General features: G+C 35.3%; 1 protein-coding gene across 14 annotated transcripts in view; it reads left to right on the top strand.

Annotated features, from left to right (window-relative positions):
• Positions 1-19,941, top strand: part of AKAP9 (A-kinase anchoring protein 9) — a 145,801-nt gene that overhangs the window by 88,829 nt on the left and 37,031 nt on the right. For 8 of the 14 annotated variants that reach the window (XR_010945522.1, XM_067746429.1, XM_067746436.1 and 5 more), the window contains 4 exons: positions 1,266-1,492; positions 16,163-16,325; positions 17,126-17,338; positions 18,525-18,563. Coding sequence is in view for 13 of the 14 variants with exons in the window: in XM_067746429.1 (XP_067602530.1) it covers positions 1,266-1,492; positions 16,163-16,325; positions 17,126-17,338; positions 18,525-18,563 (642 nt within the window). In the remaining variant the exon portion in view is untranslated. Of the gene's footprint in view, positions 1-1,265; positions 1,493-13,049; positions 13,413-16,162; positions 16,326-17,125; positions 17,339-18,524; positions 18,564-19,941 lie in introns of those variants that run through there. The other 6 variants (XM_067746430.1, XM_067746427.1, XM_067746425.1 and 3 more) reach the window with 5 other exon arrangements.

Below are 19,941 nucleotides of genomic sequence, written 5' to 3'. Positions count from 1 at the left end.
GAAGCCCAGGAGCCTAGAGCCCTTGCTCCACGACAAGAGAAACCACCGCAGTGAGAAGCCCACGTATTGCAACAAAGAGTAGCCCCCGCTCGCTGCAGCTAGAGAAAGCCCGTGCGCAGCAACAGAGGCCCAAGGCAGCCAAAAATAAATAAATAAAATGTTGAATTGTGCTGAGTTCAGATCTTGTATCTGAAACCACATCTGATATCATTACTACATGAGACTGAGAGACTTCCATATGACACCAGCTACTTTAGCAAGACTTTTTAATAAATAGCTCTTATTCTCCTGGGTGATTGTATCATACTGAATGTTTATTCCATGTACTTTGGAAATTACAATTTCTTGTGACTTTAATTTGTTAAATTTGTACAGTTACTGATAAGAAATATGTACTACTTGTAGTAAAAGAATAGGTGATTCCTCTTCAGGAAATTTCATTGTTCAATTGTAGCGTGCTGCCCACAGATAAGTACTGTATCCCCTGGCAGTGATAAATAACATATGCTTTTATTTCAGTTTAGAGAAAACACTTCTAAAGCTTTATCTTCTGCCCATGTAAACTCAGTTTTCTTTACATAAGAAAAAAAGACTAGTGTGGAAACACAAGTCCATAGTTAAAATTAGAAATGCTTATTAGTCTAACCTTTTCCCAGGATAGCTATTACAAAAGTAGCAAGTTGCAAAAAGATTTTAGTCCCTTTTACTCTCTAGCCAAGCAGGTGATGCTGCCCAGTATAGTGCTTAGAAATCAAAGGGTCTGCTCCATGCAAAATCAAGCACTTCTGTCGTTCCATACACCTGGAATATCCCATTGCACAACGTTTTCTTTTCATGTTGTTGTTTAGATATTTGTTTTTCATTACACCATGTGTAATGTCCTTGCGGATAGGAACCAAATCTTGCCACCTATGTGTCTCCATTACTTAGTAAACCCTACGCGACGAGCATTTAGTAAATATCCGTTGAAAGGTGTTTTAAATTTTTTATTAAAGAAAAAATACTAATTATCCCAAATATTAATTTCTGCCAAGCACTATTAGCTAGCATGGCATTATTCTTCCCCTTCTTATATGTGGTAGGTTATCAAATAATATTACATTCTGTATTTGCCTATTTTATTTGTTTTGTTGCAGTGTTAACTAAGATAGCTTATAGTTCCAATGATTTCAAGTTTTAATTTGATTTTATTTTGTAACCTTTTTTTTTTACTATAATTATTATAATTGATTTATACCTTTAAAATAGTGTTATTCTGGTTACAGATGAATCTAAACCCTCTTATTCTGGAAGTGATATACCAAGGAGTGACAGTAGCATGTGGTCCAAAGTAACTGAGGAAGGAACGGAGCTGTCACAGCAGCTCATGAGAAGTGGCTTTACTGGAAATGAAATAGACCCTGAAAATGAAGAACTTATGCTGAACATTAGCTCTCGACTACAAGCGGCAGTTGAAAAACTCCTAGAAGCCATAAGTGAAACTAGTAGTCAGGTAACCTCCTTACGTTGCTAATATATACTGAGTTGGAAATAAGTTTTCTTTTAAGCCGGGGAACGAGGACTAAATGTTTTCTCTTTACTGTCTCACAGAAATCTAGTTTGGTTCCTCTTTAATAATTGGTTGTCTTTGTGACAACCAATTGCTGATGGAGTCTTTAAATTCTGAAATTCAATGTTTTAATTTTCAGATTTTTCTAGACTCTTACACATTACTTTTTTTGATACCAAAAGAGATTTTAACTTAACCATTGTATGAAATATTCCATTATAATATATTTTATTTATTTGAAGGAATAGTATAAGGAATCTCTATAGCAAACCGTGTGCTCAAGTATGTCATAGCAGTACTATTAAATATAACAGATCAAGCCTACCATTCCTTCCTGTGATTTTTACATTCTTTTCACAAATATGATTAGAATACCTCACTTTACTACCTTGGTAGGAAACTAGAGTGAGGGACGGTTTCTACATTGAAGTATTGTTTTCATAGAACTTTTGAGAGTATATACCATTGTATTTATACCTTAACTTGCAACTTTCTCTGTCTATAAAATTTTTATACCCTGTATAGTAATTGTCTCTTAAGTACTCTATGCAGAATTTTAAAAATTGTTTGCTGTTTTAAAATGAAGTAATTTCACTTATTTTAAAAATACTTAATTTAACTGTAGAATCACAACTCTCATGTTAATCAAATGAGTGCTTTATTGTCCTAAGCTACAGGGCCAGTATTATTAACATTTTTTCACTGGTATCTTTATTCAGAGTATTCTAGATCCCATGTGCATTTTAAACAAAAGTTGAGAAGTTGAAAGAGTATCTTTGATCTCTTGCTATTTCTGATGTCTGGCCTCCATTGATGCTACTTTTTTTTCTTTAAGAAATTATTCTGTTTCTGCAGTAGCAATGACTATTGGATGCTACTCTCCTTAGTAAACTGAGCCAATTCTGGCATTTTCAACTGTTGCTTTTCAGCACTTTTAATGCTTGAATATGCATCATAATTATTCCTTTTATCCTGTGAAAGTCATACAGCTGATTCTATACTGAATTTCCACATGATCTTGCTTTTTTTTTCTTTTTTGCTTATTTCAGCCACATTGGTATTTAATTTCTGTTTTTATCTTTTATACCATGAAAACAGCTGTTAATACTTTTCCTTTTTTGACCACTATTAAATACTTTTGACCTGGATCTTGAGCTCTGTTAATACTGTTGCTACTACCTGATACTCATTGTAATTTATTGACAATCTAGTTAATGCAATATATTTGTCATTTGACACGGAAAAAGGGTATACAAATCAGAAGCGATCAGTGGTTGGACTTGTTCCTACAGGCTACTGAAGAGAAACTTTCCCCATAATCCATTAACACTGTCAGCAGACAAGTGCGGGAGATACACCTGAAACAGTCAGTCTTCCAGGCTAAGATTACAGCTTATCAGATCTGCTTCTGTGTCCAGGTAGTGAGGTACAGTAGGAGCCTGATGGTTCTCCATTTGTTAAATACTAAAGCGGCAATATGTAGATTTTACTGTATTGTTTCAGTTTAAATATCACTGAATAGATCACAGAAATTTTGCCCAGAGCAGTAAGTAGTTCTCAAAGTGTGGTCTCTAAAGCAGCAACATAAGCACCACTAAAGACTTGTTCTGAATGTAAATTCTCAGTCTCCACCCCAGACCTACCAAATGATGGGGCCCCAAAACCTGTGTTTTAACAAGTCCTTTAGGTGATACTGATACAGACTAAAGTTTGAGAACCACTGACCTAGAAATTATTATTATAATACTCACATTATTCTAGCGGAATTTTGAAGTGTTCTACTAATATCTGTTATATAAAAGGTTGAAGTAGTTGTTGACACTTGATATAAAAATCATTTTTCTTAGATGAATTATATTTTTGAGGCAGTGGGAATAGGAGCTCTGTAAGATTTTCTTTAAACTTAGTTCAGTTACTACTCTTCCATGGAGAGATGTTGAAAGACATTGACTTCTTCAGAATATTCTCATTAATAACTAAAATTATTTTGAACATGATGAATATTTTTAACAGTCAGATGCAAAATAATGTGTGGTCCCCTTTGTGAAATGACTAGTATTCCATTTTCTTTTTAATGAGTCATTATTTGGTTCTTCTTCATAATGGAATATTTCCCTTTTATCTTGATTCTTTTTCGCTTGTCATAAAAAAAATCTAAAACAGAACTGACACTGCTATATCTTTTTGCTTGCAGTGAAAGAGAAATTCAGGTAAATAACTCTGCATAGGATACCCTGAGAGTAGAAAAGAGAGCAGTATCTGACAGTTTAGGGAAAGGTAGGAACAAGTAAAGCTTATAGGAGGACTCGATGCTTTGAGATGAGTCACTCATTCATCAAATTTATTGAACACCTGGTATGTAACAATTGCTCTTCTAGATACTGGAGGTACAGCACTGAACAAAATGTACAAAGTCCCTACTCTCACAGAGGTTACAATATAATGGTGGGGACTGATAATAAATAAACATAGTATGCCGGACGGTTGATACCTACTGTGAAGGAAAATAAAATAGGGGAGGTAGAGCATTATGGGGGAAGAGGACATTTTACGTAGGAAAATTAAGGAAGACCTCTCTGATAATGTGATGGTCAAGCATCTACCTTAAGGAAGTATGGGAGACAGCCACATAGGTAAGTTGGGGAAGAATGTTTCAGGCAAAGGAATAGTGAGTACGAGGCCCTGAGGTGGTCATTGAGGTGGTCACGTGCTAGTTCTTTGTGTGGTTGACAAAGAGCCCAGTGTAGCTGGAGCAAGAAGAGTGGGCACAGTGTGGGAGACAAGGTCATAGTGATACCTGGGAACCAGATCACATGGAACTTGGAATTTAATTCTTAAAGAGATGTAGTCATTGGGTACAGTTTTTTAACTTGTCATTTTGAAGTAATTTCAGACTTACAGAAAAGTTGCAAAACTAGCACCGAGAGTTCCCATGTACTCTTCACTCAGCTTTCCCTAATGTTCACATCTTTTGTAACCACACTATAGTTATCAAAACTTAGAAATTAAAAGTGGTACAGTACTATAAACTACAGACTGGATTTTACCAGTTTTCCCACTAATGTCCTTTTTCTGTTCTAGGATCTATTCCAGGATCGCACATTGCATTTAGTTGTCATGTCTTCTTCATCTTCTCCAGACTCTGTTAGTTCCTGAGTCTTTCTTTGCCTTTCATGACCTTGACACTTGAAAAGGACTGGCCAGTTATTTTGTAAAATATCCCTCGGTGTGATTTTGTCTATTTTCTCATGATTACATGAAGCTTATTCATTTTTGACAAGAATACCATTGAAGTTATGTGTCCTTCTCTGTGTGTCAAATCGAAAGGCACATGTCTTATTACAGGTGCTGTTAATCTCGATTACTTGTGGTGTCAGCTGGGTTTCTCCACTGTTTGATACTATGCACATTTCCTGTTTCTCTTTAAACTTCCATCCACTAATCTTAGCATCCATTGGTAGATCTTGCCTGCACAGTTACTACTGTAGTGTTCCAATGGTGATTTTCTATCATCATTCATTCATCATTCCTTCATTTATTGATTGGAATTATTCTGTAAGAGCTGTTTCTTTTTTCTATTATTTATTTACTTATTTTTATTTTTTGCTGCGCACGGGCTTTCTCTTTTTGTGGCAAGTGGGGGCTCCTCTTCGTTGCAGTGTGTGGGCTTCTCATTGCAGTGGCTTCTTTTGTTGCAGAGCACAGGCTCTAGGCACGCAGGCTCTAGAGCGCAGGCTCAGTAGTTGTGGCACACGGGCTTAGTTGCTCTACGACATGTGGCATCTTCCCGGACCAGGGATTGAACCCGTGTCTCCTGCGTTGGCAGGCGGAGTCTTAACCACTGCACCACCGGGGAAGTCCCAAGAGCTGTTTCTTCACTCACATTTATTTACTTAACTAATCGAGTTTCATATGAACTCATAGCTATTAATTTTTTTCAGTGGTTTATAATCCAGTACTACAGTAGTTTGTTTTGTTCCAGCTTTGTCAGTAAGAACTCTTTCAGGTTGGCACTTGTGCACTTTCAAAGTGCTTACTCTTTTGAGCATTTGCACTATCAGAGACTCCAGGCCCATCTTGTATTTTCCCTGCCCCAGCCCTAGAATCAACTACTTCTCCAAGGAATTCAAGTTCCCTTTATTGGAGAAAGATACTTAGAAACCAAGACCTGGGTGCTATATGTGCTTATTGTTAACTAAGGTGTTATGGTCCTCTCAGCAGACAGTTTGAAAATATATGTAGTATATTAACCCTTGCATATATATTTATTTCTGTATCTATCTGCATATATAATAGAAATATAATTTCATATCGATACCTCCAATCCCCATCCAGTACCACAGCATTCTTTCTCCCCTTTCCCCTTTCCTTTGTAACTTTGTTCTCCAAAGGCGAAAAACCAGGCTCTCACAATCTACAGCAGTTTTATTCATTTGTTAACCATTTATACCCATAAAGTAATTTCATACCCATATATACCCATAAAGTAATTTTACAGTTGCTAACCTATATCCCTGTGAAAAACAAATTTACTAACTAGAGTACAGTATTTATGTACAGTAGTTTTGGGTCTTTAGCCGTACAGTATACAATCAAAATACTGTTTTTCAAAGTATCCTAGGTTAACTCTTTTCTCCCCACACCTTTAGTGTGGTTTTGTTATTCACTTTTAATACAATAAGAATTATTTATTATAGTTTTTATTCCATTTTGTGTTCCCCCACACTTTGGTTAATTTTTTAAAAATTTATGTACGGTAAATTTCATTTGTGCGTAGACAGTTCTTTTGGTTGTGACAGATGCATAGAGTTATGTGTCTACCACCACAAACATAATGCAGAACATTTCCATCACCCCAAAATTCCCTGGTGCTGCTCTGTTCTTTTATAGTCAGCCCCTCCTCTACCTCCTGCCCTTGAAAATTACTGGCTGCTTTCTGTCCCTATAGTTTTGTCTTTTCCAGAGTGTCATTAATGAAATCATACATTATGCATTATTTTGGGTCTGGTTTCATTGTCTTAACAAAATACTTACAAGATTCATCTATGTGTGTTAAGTATTTGTTTCTTTTTAGAGCTGAGGAGTATTCCATTGAATGGATGCACCCGTTTGTTTATCCAAAGGACATACAAATTGTTTCCAGCTCCGGGTCATTAGAGATTTTTCAGCAACTGATCTAACTTACATTTACCAAAAGGATCACTTTGACCACCTTGTTAAATATAGACTGGGGGGATGGAGGGGTGCAGGACAGAAGCAAAGAAACCAGTTGGAGAACTTGCCCAGGCTTATAAGTTAGGTGTAAGTTAGAATTTGAATCCAGGCAGTCTGGCTTCAGGGTCCATGCTCTCAACTACCACTTTTTCTGCCCTTTGAAAATGAAAGGAGTGAATCATTCTGTCAGTTACTGCTGACAGGTCATGTTATAGCCTGAGGAGTAGATTTTAAAATCTGGGAGGTGTGTGTGGGGGGGTTGTCACTGGTTACTTTACACGAGCAGTTTCAGTGAAGTAATGGAGGTGAAAGCATAATTCAAGAGGAAATGAGAGGGAAAATGAGTCTTTTAAGTAAAGACTTACAAGACAAGTAGAAACTAAGTGGGTGGGTCAAGAAGAAAATTTGTGGCAAATGGCATAGCATGTTGGTGTAAACCAGCATGATGTGTTTGAGGATACTGGATAGTTTTGTGTTATAAACATCCAGGGTGGAATGTGGGGAACAGAGGGTAGAAGGATAGCAGTGGTTAGCACATAGTCCCTTGAGGGCTTAGTTAAGGAGTTTTAACTTTATGCTGAAAAGTATGGGGAGTCATTGAAATATTTTTGGTAGAAAATAATAATATCAAATTTGTGTTTTAGAGAGAATTCCTCTGGCAGCAGTGGGGTGAATATATGGGCAGGAAAATAGTGAGGAGAGATGCTGAATATGCAGAAACAGGAGACTCTTAAAATATTCCAGTGAAAAGGGATAGAAATCAAGTTAGCGCAAGAGGGAAGTGATTTTAAAACTTGTAGAAGTTGAATTTGATAGAAGTTGGTGTGACATTGAATGTAGGGGATAAGGAAGGGGAGAGGAAACCACACGTGAATCCTTGACCAACTAAGTTGTTGGTGTATTTCCCTTACTGAGTTGGGGGATGCAAAAGAAGTGAATAATGAGTTCAGTTTTAGGCAATCTGAGTTTGAAATGCGTAGAGGGAGAAGATATTCCCTAGAGTCTAGAGTTTGGGAAACTAGATTGGAAGTTGTCATCATTTTAAAGATGTTTGAAACCATGGTTTTCGAGAGTGTACAGAGCTAATTTTTTGTCCTGGTAGAGTGCTGAGATTTAAAAGAGAATAAAGGTAGATAAGTCTACAAAAGATACTGAGAGTGAGAGAGGAAAATCAAGAGAATATCAAGAGAATCAATATCAAGTGTCATAAAAGCCAGATGAGGAGTGATTTTCCATAAGTGTCAGATACCATGGAAAGGTAACAGATGCTGAGGATTTAGTGTCCCTTGGATATTTTAGTATAGGTGTCATCAATGACCTTGATGAGAACAGTTTCATGGAGTTGATAGAGGAGAAATTCAAAATTCAGACATTTACAGAAATAGAGTTGAAGAAATAGAGATAGCAATTTCATGATACCTGGCTGTGAAGGAAACAGGAGACCATTAGCTTGAAAGGGGGAGAATGCTTTTTTTTAAGATTCAAGTGTTTATATTGAGTAGCAATGGAAAAGTTGAAGATGCACATCAGAGGGGATGGGCTTTGTGGAGCCAGATCCTTGGGGTAGGTGAGGGTGGAATCTGGAACACAAGTGAAAGGTGTGGCCTTTGGATCAGAGAGACTCTGCCTCCTTTAAGATTGGTGAGAGAAATTATTGCCAGTGATTGTGGACTTTTGTTTGGGGTTGGGGAGGAGTTTCATTGAAAAGGCCCTGTAGTCTAAGTAAATACTGTCAAATAATCAAGGTTCTTTCCCTTTTTTTTTTTTTTTTTTTTTTTTTACTGGTTTGGTTTTATATGTTATATAATTTTAGTGGGAAATCATGATTAAGTCTTGTACTTAGTTTTAAGTTTAGGGGCTGCTTTAGGTTGCATAGATGCATCTTGCTTTAATAAAAGAATTAGTAAGCGTTTTCTTTACTAAGTATCAGGGTATCTGCCTTTATAGCCTGGTTTCATAATATCTTTTATGAGTATTTTACTTTATGTATTTGATTTCATAAGTGATTTGCCCAATGGCATGTCCAAATCCATATAATAATGTATTTACTGTGATGGATTTTACTTCTCTTTTGCTGAGACAGGCTGCTATAAATATTGAATATATTCAGGCTTGTATTCAACCTATTGCAGTTTCTTATTGGTTGGGATGGCTTTTGTTGGAATAGGAGTAAAATTGCTGTAAGTCTAGTCTCAAGCCCTTAGAAAGTTAATCTCTTTAACATGATCTTTATTTAGTAGGGTCTTTGTGGTTCTGCAGAGAAGTTTTATCTTTGAGAGTATGGTTTTAGATTCCTTTTCTTTCTTTTTCTTTCTTTTTGGCTGCTTTACGGTGTGCGGGCTTTTCTCGAGTGGGGGGAGGCTACAGTTCGTTGTGGTGCGCGGGCTCATTGCAGTGGCTCCTCTTGTTGCGGAGCACGAGCTCTAGGTGCGTGGGCTTCAGTAGTTGTGGCGCACAGCCTCAGTAGTTGTGGCTCGCGGGCTCTAGAGTGCAGGCTCAGTAGTTGTGGCGCATGGGCTTAGTTGCCCTGTGGCATGTGGGATCTTCCTGGACCAGGGCTCGAACCCACGTCCCCTGCGTTGGCAGGCGGATTCTTAACCACTGTGCCACCAGGGAAGTCCCTGTTTCAGATTCTTGATTCTTGGGTCAGGTAGAAATAGGAATCAGTCTGTTATGTGGAAGTAGTGTTTTAGCAATTAAAGTTTTCCAGAATCCTGAGTTACTGTTTACAGCCATAGGAGATTATTTACCAAGAGATTCTTTCAGGCGTTAGAAGAAAACAGTGAATGAGGAATTTACTCCCAAAGAAATGATTTTTATTATAGGCAACTCTCATGAATTTATTAATAATCATTTTTTAGAATAATGGAACTTAAGGTACTTTTCTATATTTTCTCCAAAAAGGAGCCTTATTATGAGGATGAAACAGTAGTACTGTAAGTTAAGATTTTGTTTTCTCATTGTTGTATTTTAAAACATAAACTGTGGGCTTCCATGGTGGCACAGTGGTTAAGAATCTGCCTGCCAACGCAGGGGACACAGATTCGAGCCCTGGTCCAGGAAGATCCCACATGCCGCAGAGCAACTAAGCCCATGGGCCACAACTACTGAGCCTGTGCTCTAGAGCCCACAAGTCACAACTGCTGAGCCCACGTGCCACAGCTCCTGAAGCCCGTGTGCCTATAGCCTGTGCTCCACCACAAGAGAAGCCACTGCAATGAGAAGCCCGCGCACCGCAACGAAGAGTAGCCCCCCACTCGCAGCAATGAAAACCCAGCGCAGCCAAAAATAAGTAAAAAGCAAATAAATTTATTTTAAAAAATAAAAATAAAACATAAACCTTAATAAAGTGTTGAAATACATTTGCCATTAGGTGTTGCTACCAGTGTGTGTATTATAAGCATCAGGGCTCTGTCAGGGTATTGTAGCCAGGATTCAGTCTATTAAGTAACTTAAAAAAAAAAAATCAAAATACAAAAGAGAGCAACAGAAGTGGTTTACAAGTTGGGGGAAATATTTCTGGGGAAAAGGTTAAATAGCTTGATATTGTACAATTACAGTAAAGCTGAAAACATAACTATACCGCAAATTAATAGCCTTCAAATATACATTAAAATCTTGATTATCTGAAACCAGGGGATAATGAGCTAGTCTGGATAATTAAAAGGGTGTCCTCTTAAAAATTGAAATTATTTTAACTTTTTTTGATTGCAAAGGGTTTTATGTGCTTTCTAAAATTTAAAAAAAATATATAATTTGAATTATTCCAATTCAAAGTAATCTATCTGGACATCAATACATATAATATACCATCAGTTAATACACTGTTTTGGGGAGAGCTATTTGCCCCTATCTTAAATCGTCTTTACTGCTGTTTTGAGTCTTTTCCTCCTTTAATTTTACTCTGTTTTCTTTGTGGTTAGTTTCTTAACCTTGACTTATATTCCTGATTATAAGGGGGTACACCTTACTTATAAATTTTTCTTTTACATGAGTAAACACAGGTTTTACATGCTTTCAAAAGTAGGGGAAAAAATAGACTATAATTTGAATTATTTTAATTCAGGGTCACCTTTCTGAACATTTAATGTAGTATGCCATCAGTTAATGTACTGTTATGAGGGCTATTTGCCCCATTCTTAGTCATCTTTTTTTTTTTTTTAAACAGAGAACAGGAGTATTTATTTATTTTTAAATTTATTTATTTATTTTTGGCTGTGTTGGGTCTTCATTTCTGTGCGAGGGCTTTCTCTAGTTGCGGCAAGCGGGGGCCACTCTTCATCGCGACGCGTGGGCCTCTCACTGTCGCAGCCTCTCGTTGCGGAGCACAGGCTCCAGATGCGCAGGCTCAGTGGTTGTGGCTTACGGGCCTAGTTGCTCCGCGGCATGTGGGATCTTCCCAGACCAGGGCTCGAACCCGTGTGCCCTGCATTAGCAGGCAGATTCTCAACCACCGCGCCACCAGGGAAGCCCCCCCTAAGTCATCTTAATCTGCGGCTTTTTTGAGTCTTTTCCTCCTAGTTTTCTCTTTTCTATGTAGTTAGTTCTTGGCTGGACCTTAATGTTTCTATTTATAAAGGGATATGTCTTACTTTCAGGGTTTTGTTTTTGCTTCAAATAAGAGAAATTGAACACCAGGTTATGAAAATAAACTTATTCTCAGAGGGAGCTGGGAAAGAGTATTTTGAGAGGTGTTTGATATGTTGAACATGGGTCCAGCCAGCTCATAAAGTGAACATCTAGGATGTTGATGATTTTGTATCTGCTGAAGCCCCAGTAAAGTCAGATTTAGCTGCACCAGTGGTGGGGTTAGATCTCCATCTTGTGTAGATGTTATGATTGTTTCACAGACTAACTGGAGGCGTCACATAAGAAACCATAATAAACAGAAATTTGTCATTGCCTAGTCCGGAATTCTAGGAAGCAGCTGCCCCTCCGCTACCCCAAACCATATCCCTGTAGATTCTGAGCTTTCCGTAGAAAATCTTATTTTCTCTGCCCTAATTGTTAACTTACTGTGAAGGGTTTGAGTATTGACTCCTCTAAAGATATTTTGTATAGTGAAAGTGACTATAAAATTGATTTTTGTTGATGTGCTTACTTTAGTGTGGGTTTTTCCATAGTAAATAAAGGTTTTGTGAGTTAAGGATATGTAGTTACTGGGTAGAGAAAAGACACCACAGTGAAAGATTTTTCATTTATTTAAAACAACTTTCACTATTGAGGATTTTTAATATTAAAAAGTATGTTGTTCATCTTTTAAATTCTGAGAAGCTGTTTTATTCACTATTGCCGAGGTTTCTGGAGCTGCCACAAGGCCATTATACACCACTTGTGCTTTTAATTTTTAGTCAGAGTTCATAGGATACCTTAAGTGGTATAATTACCAATTATTATACACAGTGCAGCTTTTAAAAAGAGGGTTTTTTTTTCCTTAAGAATTACTCTGTAACCAATTGAGTGTGGAAATAGTTCATAACCGATGTTATAAACTATGTTTAGTTATGTAAACTATGTTTAGTTTTAATGACTACTCAAAAGAATGAGGAAGTATCAAAAGGAAATACTTAGTTTTCCAGAAATAGTTATGATTATTGGATATAGTTGAAGAACTAATTGGTAATGTGGACTCAAACCTACTTGTTTTCACATTTTTAAATTAAAACGATTTTTTAATGGAATGGAAAAACACTAGCTTATCTTAGAAGCATTATAAACTTATCTAGATATCCTTTTCAGAGCTCTGACGTGGAACTTGGATCCTGTTAGGCAGGCTTTTTTGTGGGTGTATGAATTCAGATTCCACCTGTCAGTGTACCTATAGGTAAAGACATTAAATCACACCCTCTGTTCTGACCTTTCCCCACTGACTAGAATTCTTTGGCTCAGTGTGAGAGGCTATTTGAATAGCTCAGTTCAGAAGAGCACTTTGTGAAGCAGCAAGAACAAGGGAAATAATGTTGCAACTACTTTTTAAGACTGCTACTATGGAGAATTAAAACTTGACTTTCCCTACCAGGTTCTGCTTGGAAGGCTTTTATTTCCACAGACATATTTTGATGCCGGAGGCAGTTTTATTGCTTAGCTAATTAGATATTTATATTTTTATTCTTCCATTCTTCAACAGTTTAGTAATTATTCTAATTAAAAACGTGTTTGCTTGCTTTTAGTTTTGTTTTTTTGTTTTTGTTCTTTTTTTTTTTATGGAGATCTAGTTCTTTTTAGATTTCTGGGTTTTTTCTTTTGTCGTTTAGTTGTATGAATTAATTTTATAATGTTTGATAGTGCTAAGGAGAAATTTTCATACTGCTGTGGTATATCTGGATAAACTAAACAGAACTTTTTTAGTGTAGTGGAATATTGGTACAGCAAGTGAGGAAAATTAGCAGCTACAGCTTCTAGAATGGATTCTTACAGGACCCATTTGGCAACTGTCAAACTTAGTGGCTCGTGGTTGGAAGAACAAGATGAAGACATTTATGAGGTTGAATCTCGGGTGCCTTTACCACATCCTTTTCCTCTATGTGAACATTTGGATGAAAATAACTCAGTAATTGTTAATACTTCTATTTTTCATTTTATTCATAAAAGAAATGGGCATATATTAAAGCTTATTTCCAAAATTTCCCTGCCTACCCCTCCTTATTCAGTAAGTATAAAAATTTGGTTTTTTATAGTTTTATTTTATGCTTTCAGTTTTTTATACATTTAGTTTAAAACTGTAATGAGAAATGAACTTTAAGTGTCTTTGGTAAGGGTAAATGGAATAGAATCTTGTTTTCTTCTTGTTTGGTGTGTTACTACTCATTCATCCTGTAATGATTAATGTATTGAAGGGCTAAATTTTGTCCACAAGCCCCAACTTGGCTACGTTTTTCATTCCAGAAAGCAGAATGAGATAATATTTCAGTTCTCCCATACCAGGCAAGCTGTTTAAAAAGATCCTGCTTGTCCTTAAGAATCTTACTTCTATATGTTTATGATGCCAATGCTGAGTAAAAATGGAATGATTATATTTGAAGGAATAGGCATTGTCATACCTAAAACAGCTAAGTGAATTGTCATTGAGCCAATTAGGAAATGTTTACAGTCATATGGCATATTGCCTGTAGTTCCGGAAAGGAAACCTGGATTCTTATTTCAGTTTTCTTGCTAACTCCCTAAGGAGCTTATTTTTAATATGCCTACTAATCCTATGAGGAAATTCCTTTTTCTGCTTTTTATGTGAAATGTATGTTATAAGCAGTGTTAAGGGTATTTAGCATAGTTAGTATTTCAGGTTCATTTGACACTTAAATGTTGTGAATGATTCACTACAAGTTAGTATGTTATTTGCCACTTTTTGTGACTTTTATGGCTTTATTTATATGTACTAGCTAGTATTTAACAAGACAGATGCTTTCAGAATAGTTTTGTTACCTCCCCTAAAGCTTTTATATTAAAATGACAGATTATTTACTAATGATACATACTTTTAATGTAGTAAGTTTATTAAATTATGTGAAAATATTGAATATGATATTTTTATATATTTCACATTATTCAGTATTAGGTTATAGGTATTATATAAATATTAGGAATAAACTGTACCTTAACTGGATGGAAGAGGTTTTTTAAGTATAATGTATTTAAATAAATATTTGAAGGAATCTCTTATTCCAATAAATGTGGGTGCCATCTTCTATAATAAGTGAAATTTGTTTCCTAGATCTACTCTATTTGAGTCCCAGCTTTTTTGTTTTACTTTGTAAAACTGAAGTTATTTCTTGTGGTTTCATAGTAATATTTAAATGCATGTTAAAGCAGGTTTAGATCTTGTCGGATATATAGAAGCCGACTTATTTTTCTTATCTAAAACAAGTGTTTATTTTGTTGTAAGTGCATTGTTGTATTTGTACAGTAAATTTGAAAAAGGAAAAAAAAAACTCATATCCTAATTAGTTAGAGCTATGAACTCTTTTAGAGATTTCATATATTTCAAGCAACCATTTTACAATGTACAGGAAAAAAATTACATATGTACATGTGAAAGCAGTTGATTTATTTTTTAAATATAGGCTGTGACTAAGTTCAGGAGCAAGGCTTTTTATAAATTAGTTCATATTTTATGGTCATTTTTTAATTTTAAAAATTAATGTATACTGGTTATCCACATTTAAAGGAAAATAGTCTTTTGCCAGTCAAAAGTAAAAATATATATAAAGTTTTATCTCTGTTGAGGTAACAACATATTATTACAGATATTTTAGGAAATATTTTGTGATTAAAATACATGCTTAATTTTCCATTATGAATCTTAAATGTGTATGCATATTATTTTCAAGTAATGGGTTGTGAATGATATTTAAAACATCATATTAAAACAAGAATAATTGCACAATAGATATGTGAGATACTGATTTATCCAACCACAAAATGGTACCACAAAAAGCTTTACTTAGTAACTCTAAAATCTATTTGCTATGGTAAATTTTAAAATGCTATGGTAAAGTTTTTTTAAATGTAATGGTTTTAATATTAAATACCAGAAACATTTGTGCTCAGTTTTTCCCCATGTAGTTGTTTTAATAAAAACAGATAAAGCAGGTGCTAGCAGTAAGAAGCCCAGAAAACTAAAGCAGAGATAGTGCTTTTCTGCAATTTCATGCAGCTGATAACAGTGATCACTGTTTTTGAGCGCTTTGGCCTTGAGCCCGTACTTGACTGTCATCTTAAAAATTGTTTAAGAATGTGGTCAGTATATGCCAATAACAGCATTTTAAGGAGGCTGTGTTTATAGATAATGCGTCTATAGTCTAAGGTTTTGAAAATAAACTGAATATTCAGAGTCTTGTAGATGTTTCACAAATGGACAGAAGTATAAAGCTTTTAGTTAAAATATGGGTTAAACTTCATTTTGTTGTGCCACTATGATTTTATTCATTGATGGCATTGCATTAATCATTTATTATTAGTTCCCCACAGTGTACAGCAGGAGTCGCAGTCAATAAGTGTTAAATACAGAAAACATAAAGCCTATCATAGAACACGTAGTTACATAAAATTCTTTACCAAATACAAAAAGAACCTGTGTATTATTAATTTTATATGTCTTTTCATATGATAGCATATAGATCTAGTGATGTAAAGTGGTTTATTTTCAAAAGAAGCTTTTTTTTTTGTTCAATAAAGTTAGAATACATATCTTATGGAAAGTTGTACACAGCTAATCTACTTATCTACTGATTTACCCTACCTACTAGTACTAGCATGCACTAGAAATATTAAATGACTACAATTCAACAGTATATCTTTATTTTCAGTTAAATTTCTTTTTTTTTTTTTAAACTTTAATAGGGAATGACACTGGTATTCTTAACACTTTGTCTTCCTTCACATCTACTTTCCCTCTTTGTTTAGCTGGAACATGCGAAAGTTACACAGACAGAATTGATGCGTGAGTCATTTAGACAGAAACAAGAAGTGACAGAGTCCCTTAAGTGCCAAGAAGAACTGCGAGAGCGCCTTCATGAGGAGTGCAGGGCCAGAGAACAGCTGGCTGTGGAGCTCAGTAAGGCTGAGGGTGAGCACCCTGCCATTGGCAACTGAGGGTGGAGAAATTTCAAGTCTAAAAATAAATTGTGGTGCAAGCCAGGTTTGGAAGCCACCAGTCTACTTTTAATTTCAAATGCCCATTGAAAAGTAGTTATAGTTTGTCTTCAGAATTCCTCTAAGCAGTTTTTAAAACTATATATATATTTTTAATTTTAAAAAGTACTTAGTAGAATTATAGAAAGTATTTAAAATTTTAGAAAATGCAGAAATGAACGATAGTGAATTGTTACCATAATCCCACCATAAGACAACTGTTATAATTTAAAGATGAGGAGACTGGAGCAAAGAGGTGCTAATAAATTGTTCAGTCACCACTAAATCGTGATTCCAGGCTTTAAGCCTGTAAAGCTCCATGCTGTTTATATCTTACCATGCTGTTGTGGGTGTTGGCCTTCTAGAATCACTTAAAATATCAACTTTCTCAAGTATATTTAAAATGTGATTCAGTTCCCAAGCATCTGATTTATATTAAGCTTTCCAGGAATCTATCTATTTATATCCATTTAATAAAGTGTGTTATACCTACATGATGTGATACATTAGCATAACAGAAAATTCAGAGGAATTTCTTATTTAGACACATATTTAATAAGAAAAGGCTGTATTGAACATACCATAGTTACTGCTATCATCAGCAGCAAATTCATTCAAGACTTAATAGGTTGGAATGATTTAAAATTTGCTAACAGAACACCTTTTATTATTTATATAAATATAATGGTAAAATTTGAAATAATAATTACATTCCTTGTTAATTTTATTTTGTAGGTGTCATTGATGGCTATGCAGATGAAAAAACGCTTTTTGAAAGGCAAATTCAGGAAAAAATTGATATAATAGATCGTCTTGAGCAGGAGTTGTTATGTGCAGGTAATAGATTACAAGAATTAGAAGCAGAGCAACAGCAGATCCAAGAAGAAAGAGAATTACTGTCGAGGCAGAAGGAAGCTATGAAAGCTGAGGCAGGCCCAGTTGAACAGCGTATGTATTTTTAGACTTTATATGAAACATTCCTGAAAAGTTCAAGATGACTTTTTTCCCCCTTTTCAGTGCCATTATTTATATATTTTATATAGGGATTGAAAAATAATGAGAAAATCTACCTTATTGGTAATTGTCTTATTAGCCAACCATGTGGAATCAAATTTGTTTTCTTTCTCCTTTGGCATATTTTGACAGAAAAAGATAATTCTTCATTTATCCTCAAACTTCTGCCTAAAGAGAAAGCTGCATATAATGAGACAGGATATTTTTTAAACTGTGTAAGATTTAGTTCTTTTTTTTGCAATACGCAGGCCTCTCACTGTTGTGGCCTCTCCCTTTGTGGAGCACAGGCTCCGGACGCACAGGCTCAGCGGCCATGGCTCAGCGGCCATGGCTCACCGGCCCAACCGCTCCGCAGCATGTGGGAGCTTCCCGGACCAAGGCACGAACCCGTGTCCCCTGCATCGGCAGGCGGACTGTCAACCACTGCGCCACCAGAGAAGCCCAGATTTAGTTCTTTTGATTGCAGAAAGGCAGCAAAATGTATACTTGCATTAACTAAATAAGAGCACTGACCTGCACTAGTAGTAAGCAGGTGAGGTGGATTTCAGCCTGCAAGATAATAGATTGAACAGGTCACTGGCTGTTAGAAGCAGGCTGACATCTAGTTTAATATAAGCAGGACTTCAAAGAATAAATAAGTTTACAAATAACCTTTAATTTTTTCTTAAATGAGACATTAGGTAACATCTTAAAGTTTGTTCGGTGGTAAAAAAAAAATAAATGTCAGTCTTTGTAACAGTGGAACTTTAAATCCTTTTAATCATATCTTCTCACTTTTATGTTACACATGCAGTCAGATTATAAATGTGTAGTTTTACTAATTGAATTTTATCAATTTAGAGATACAACATACCTTTTTGTAATATGGTGAAGTTTTTCTGGTTGCTCAAATCTGTTTAGCACAGGTTTAGGGTTGGAATTTTTAATGTGGAAAGTATATGTATGATACATGAAAAATGTTTAAGAAATACTGATACATCTGAAAATGTTACCAATGGTAATAATCAGTGGTTTCAACTTTTACTTCTAATTCTTTTGTGTATGTTTCTATTTTAGGAAATAGAAGACATGTAAATTATCATATTTTTGTTCTGTGTGTGTGTTTTTTCTTTCCTAATAGGACTAGTAGATGCTGCAGTCGATGCAGCACCTGGAGCAGGTGTGTTTATACAATTGCATGGCCATTGGGTGACCCTTGGATTTTTCAACCAACTAACATATCTCTAATTTTGCTGTTTTGTTTCATACTTACAGTTTTTCTCTTTAACAACAGAAAAACTCTTCTTACAATAAAAATACATATTTATATTTGGAATTAACAACTGAGATTCATAGTGACCATCATCTTCTTATATCTATTATTCCACAGAGCTTAAGACCATTTCAGTTTTTTAAAGAAAACGTTGGTTTATTAAAAGTTTTTTTCTTTAACAAATATATTAAACTCTTACAGCCTATGAGTTTTCAAAATACTCTGTTCTAAATCAGGAAGTATGTAAGATGATGGTATCAATAGGGTCAGTGAAATTTAATAAAGAGACTTTCTGATTGATTAACTTTTATATTAACATCTAAATCAGTATTGTTTTAAAAGGAAAGCTGTTTTCTGTAGATTTCTAATCCTGGGTACAGTGTTGACAGACCAGTTAGTGTAAAGACTCTAGAGTTATATTCCTTCCATTTTCTTCATTAGAGAATTGTTCTACTTTGCTATATGTAATTTATTATTATATGATTAATATTAATAATAATGGCTAACACTTATATGTAGTGCTTACCATAGTCTAGGCACTGTTCTTCACATATATTAACTCATTTGATTCCTCAATAACTCTTAGAGATCAGTACTGTTACTGTCCCCAGTTTACATATAAGGAAATTGAAGGACATCATGTTAAGTGTTGCAGAGACAAGTGGCAGTTAGGATGTGAACCCACAGTCTTTGCTCTTAAGCACCACACCACACCTCTCGTACTTGTCAATTTTTCCGTGATACACATACATGTGAGCGTGCAAGACTAAGTCAGGAATGTGGCTCTAATAAGGAGTAAGGCTAACAGGAAATTCTGATTCTAGTTCTGTTTCTTTTCTGTAACTCTTACTTGCCTTGGTTAAAGGTTTAAAGTATTTGATCTCTGTGTGTATTGTGTATGCATATAAAAATGACTTTATGGGTTTAAATGAATTGATTTTTGCCTGAGGTGAGTTCTTTCTGTGCTTGAATTTGGTTAGACTTTGCTCTTTTCCTTATAGTGAAAGTGGATTTTGAGGGGGTCATTTACTATGCTCTTTTCACAAAAATATTGTTTTTAGTGACAGGACATATTCTTTCTGTTAATTCTGTACAATTTTATTGATACTAGCTTGCTTACTTATATAGGAATATGTTATTTTGATATTTTCATAAGAATATTTTCCTTTTTTACATGTGTTTGAAGTAAAACTCGTCTCCTTTATTTCATGAAGTTAAAATTTGAATACAGTTATGGGTGGTTTCACTATCATAACATCATTCATTAATTGTGATTTAATGTAGT

The sequence above is a fragment of the Pseudorca crassidens genome, chromosome 8 (genome assembly GCF_039906515.1).
Source record: "Pseudorca crassidens isolate mPseCra1 chromosome 8, mPseCra1.hap1, whole genome shotgun sequence".
Lineage (NCBI taxonomy): Eukaryota > Metazoa > Chordata > Mammalia > Artiodactyla > Delphinidae > Pseudorca > Pseudorca crassidens.
This window is presented reverse-complemented; position numbering and strand designations above follow the sequence as displayed.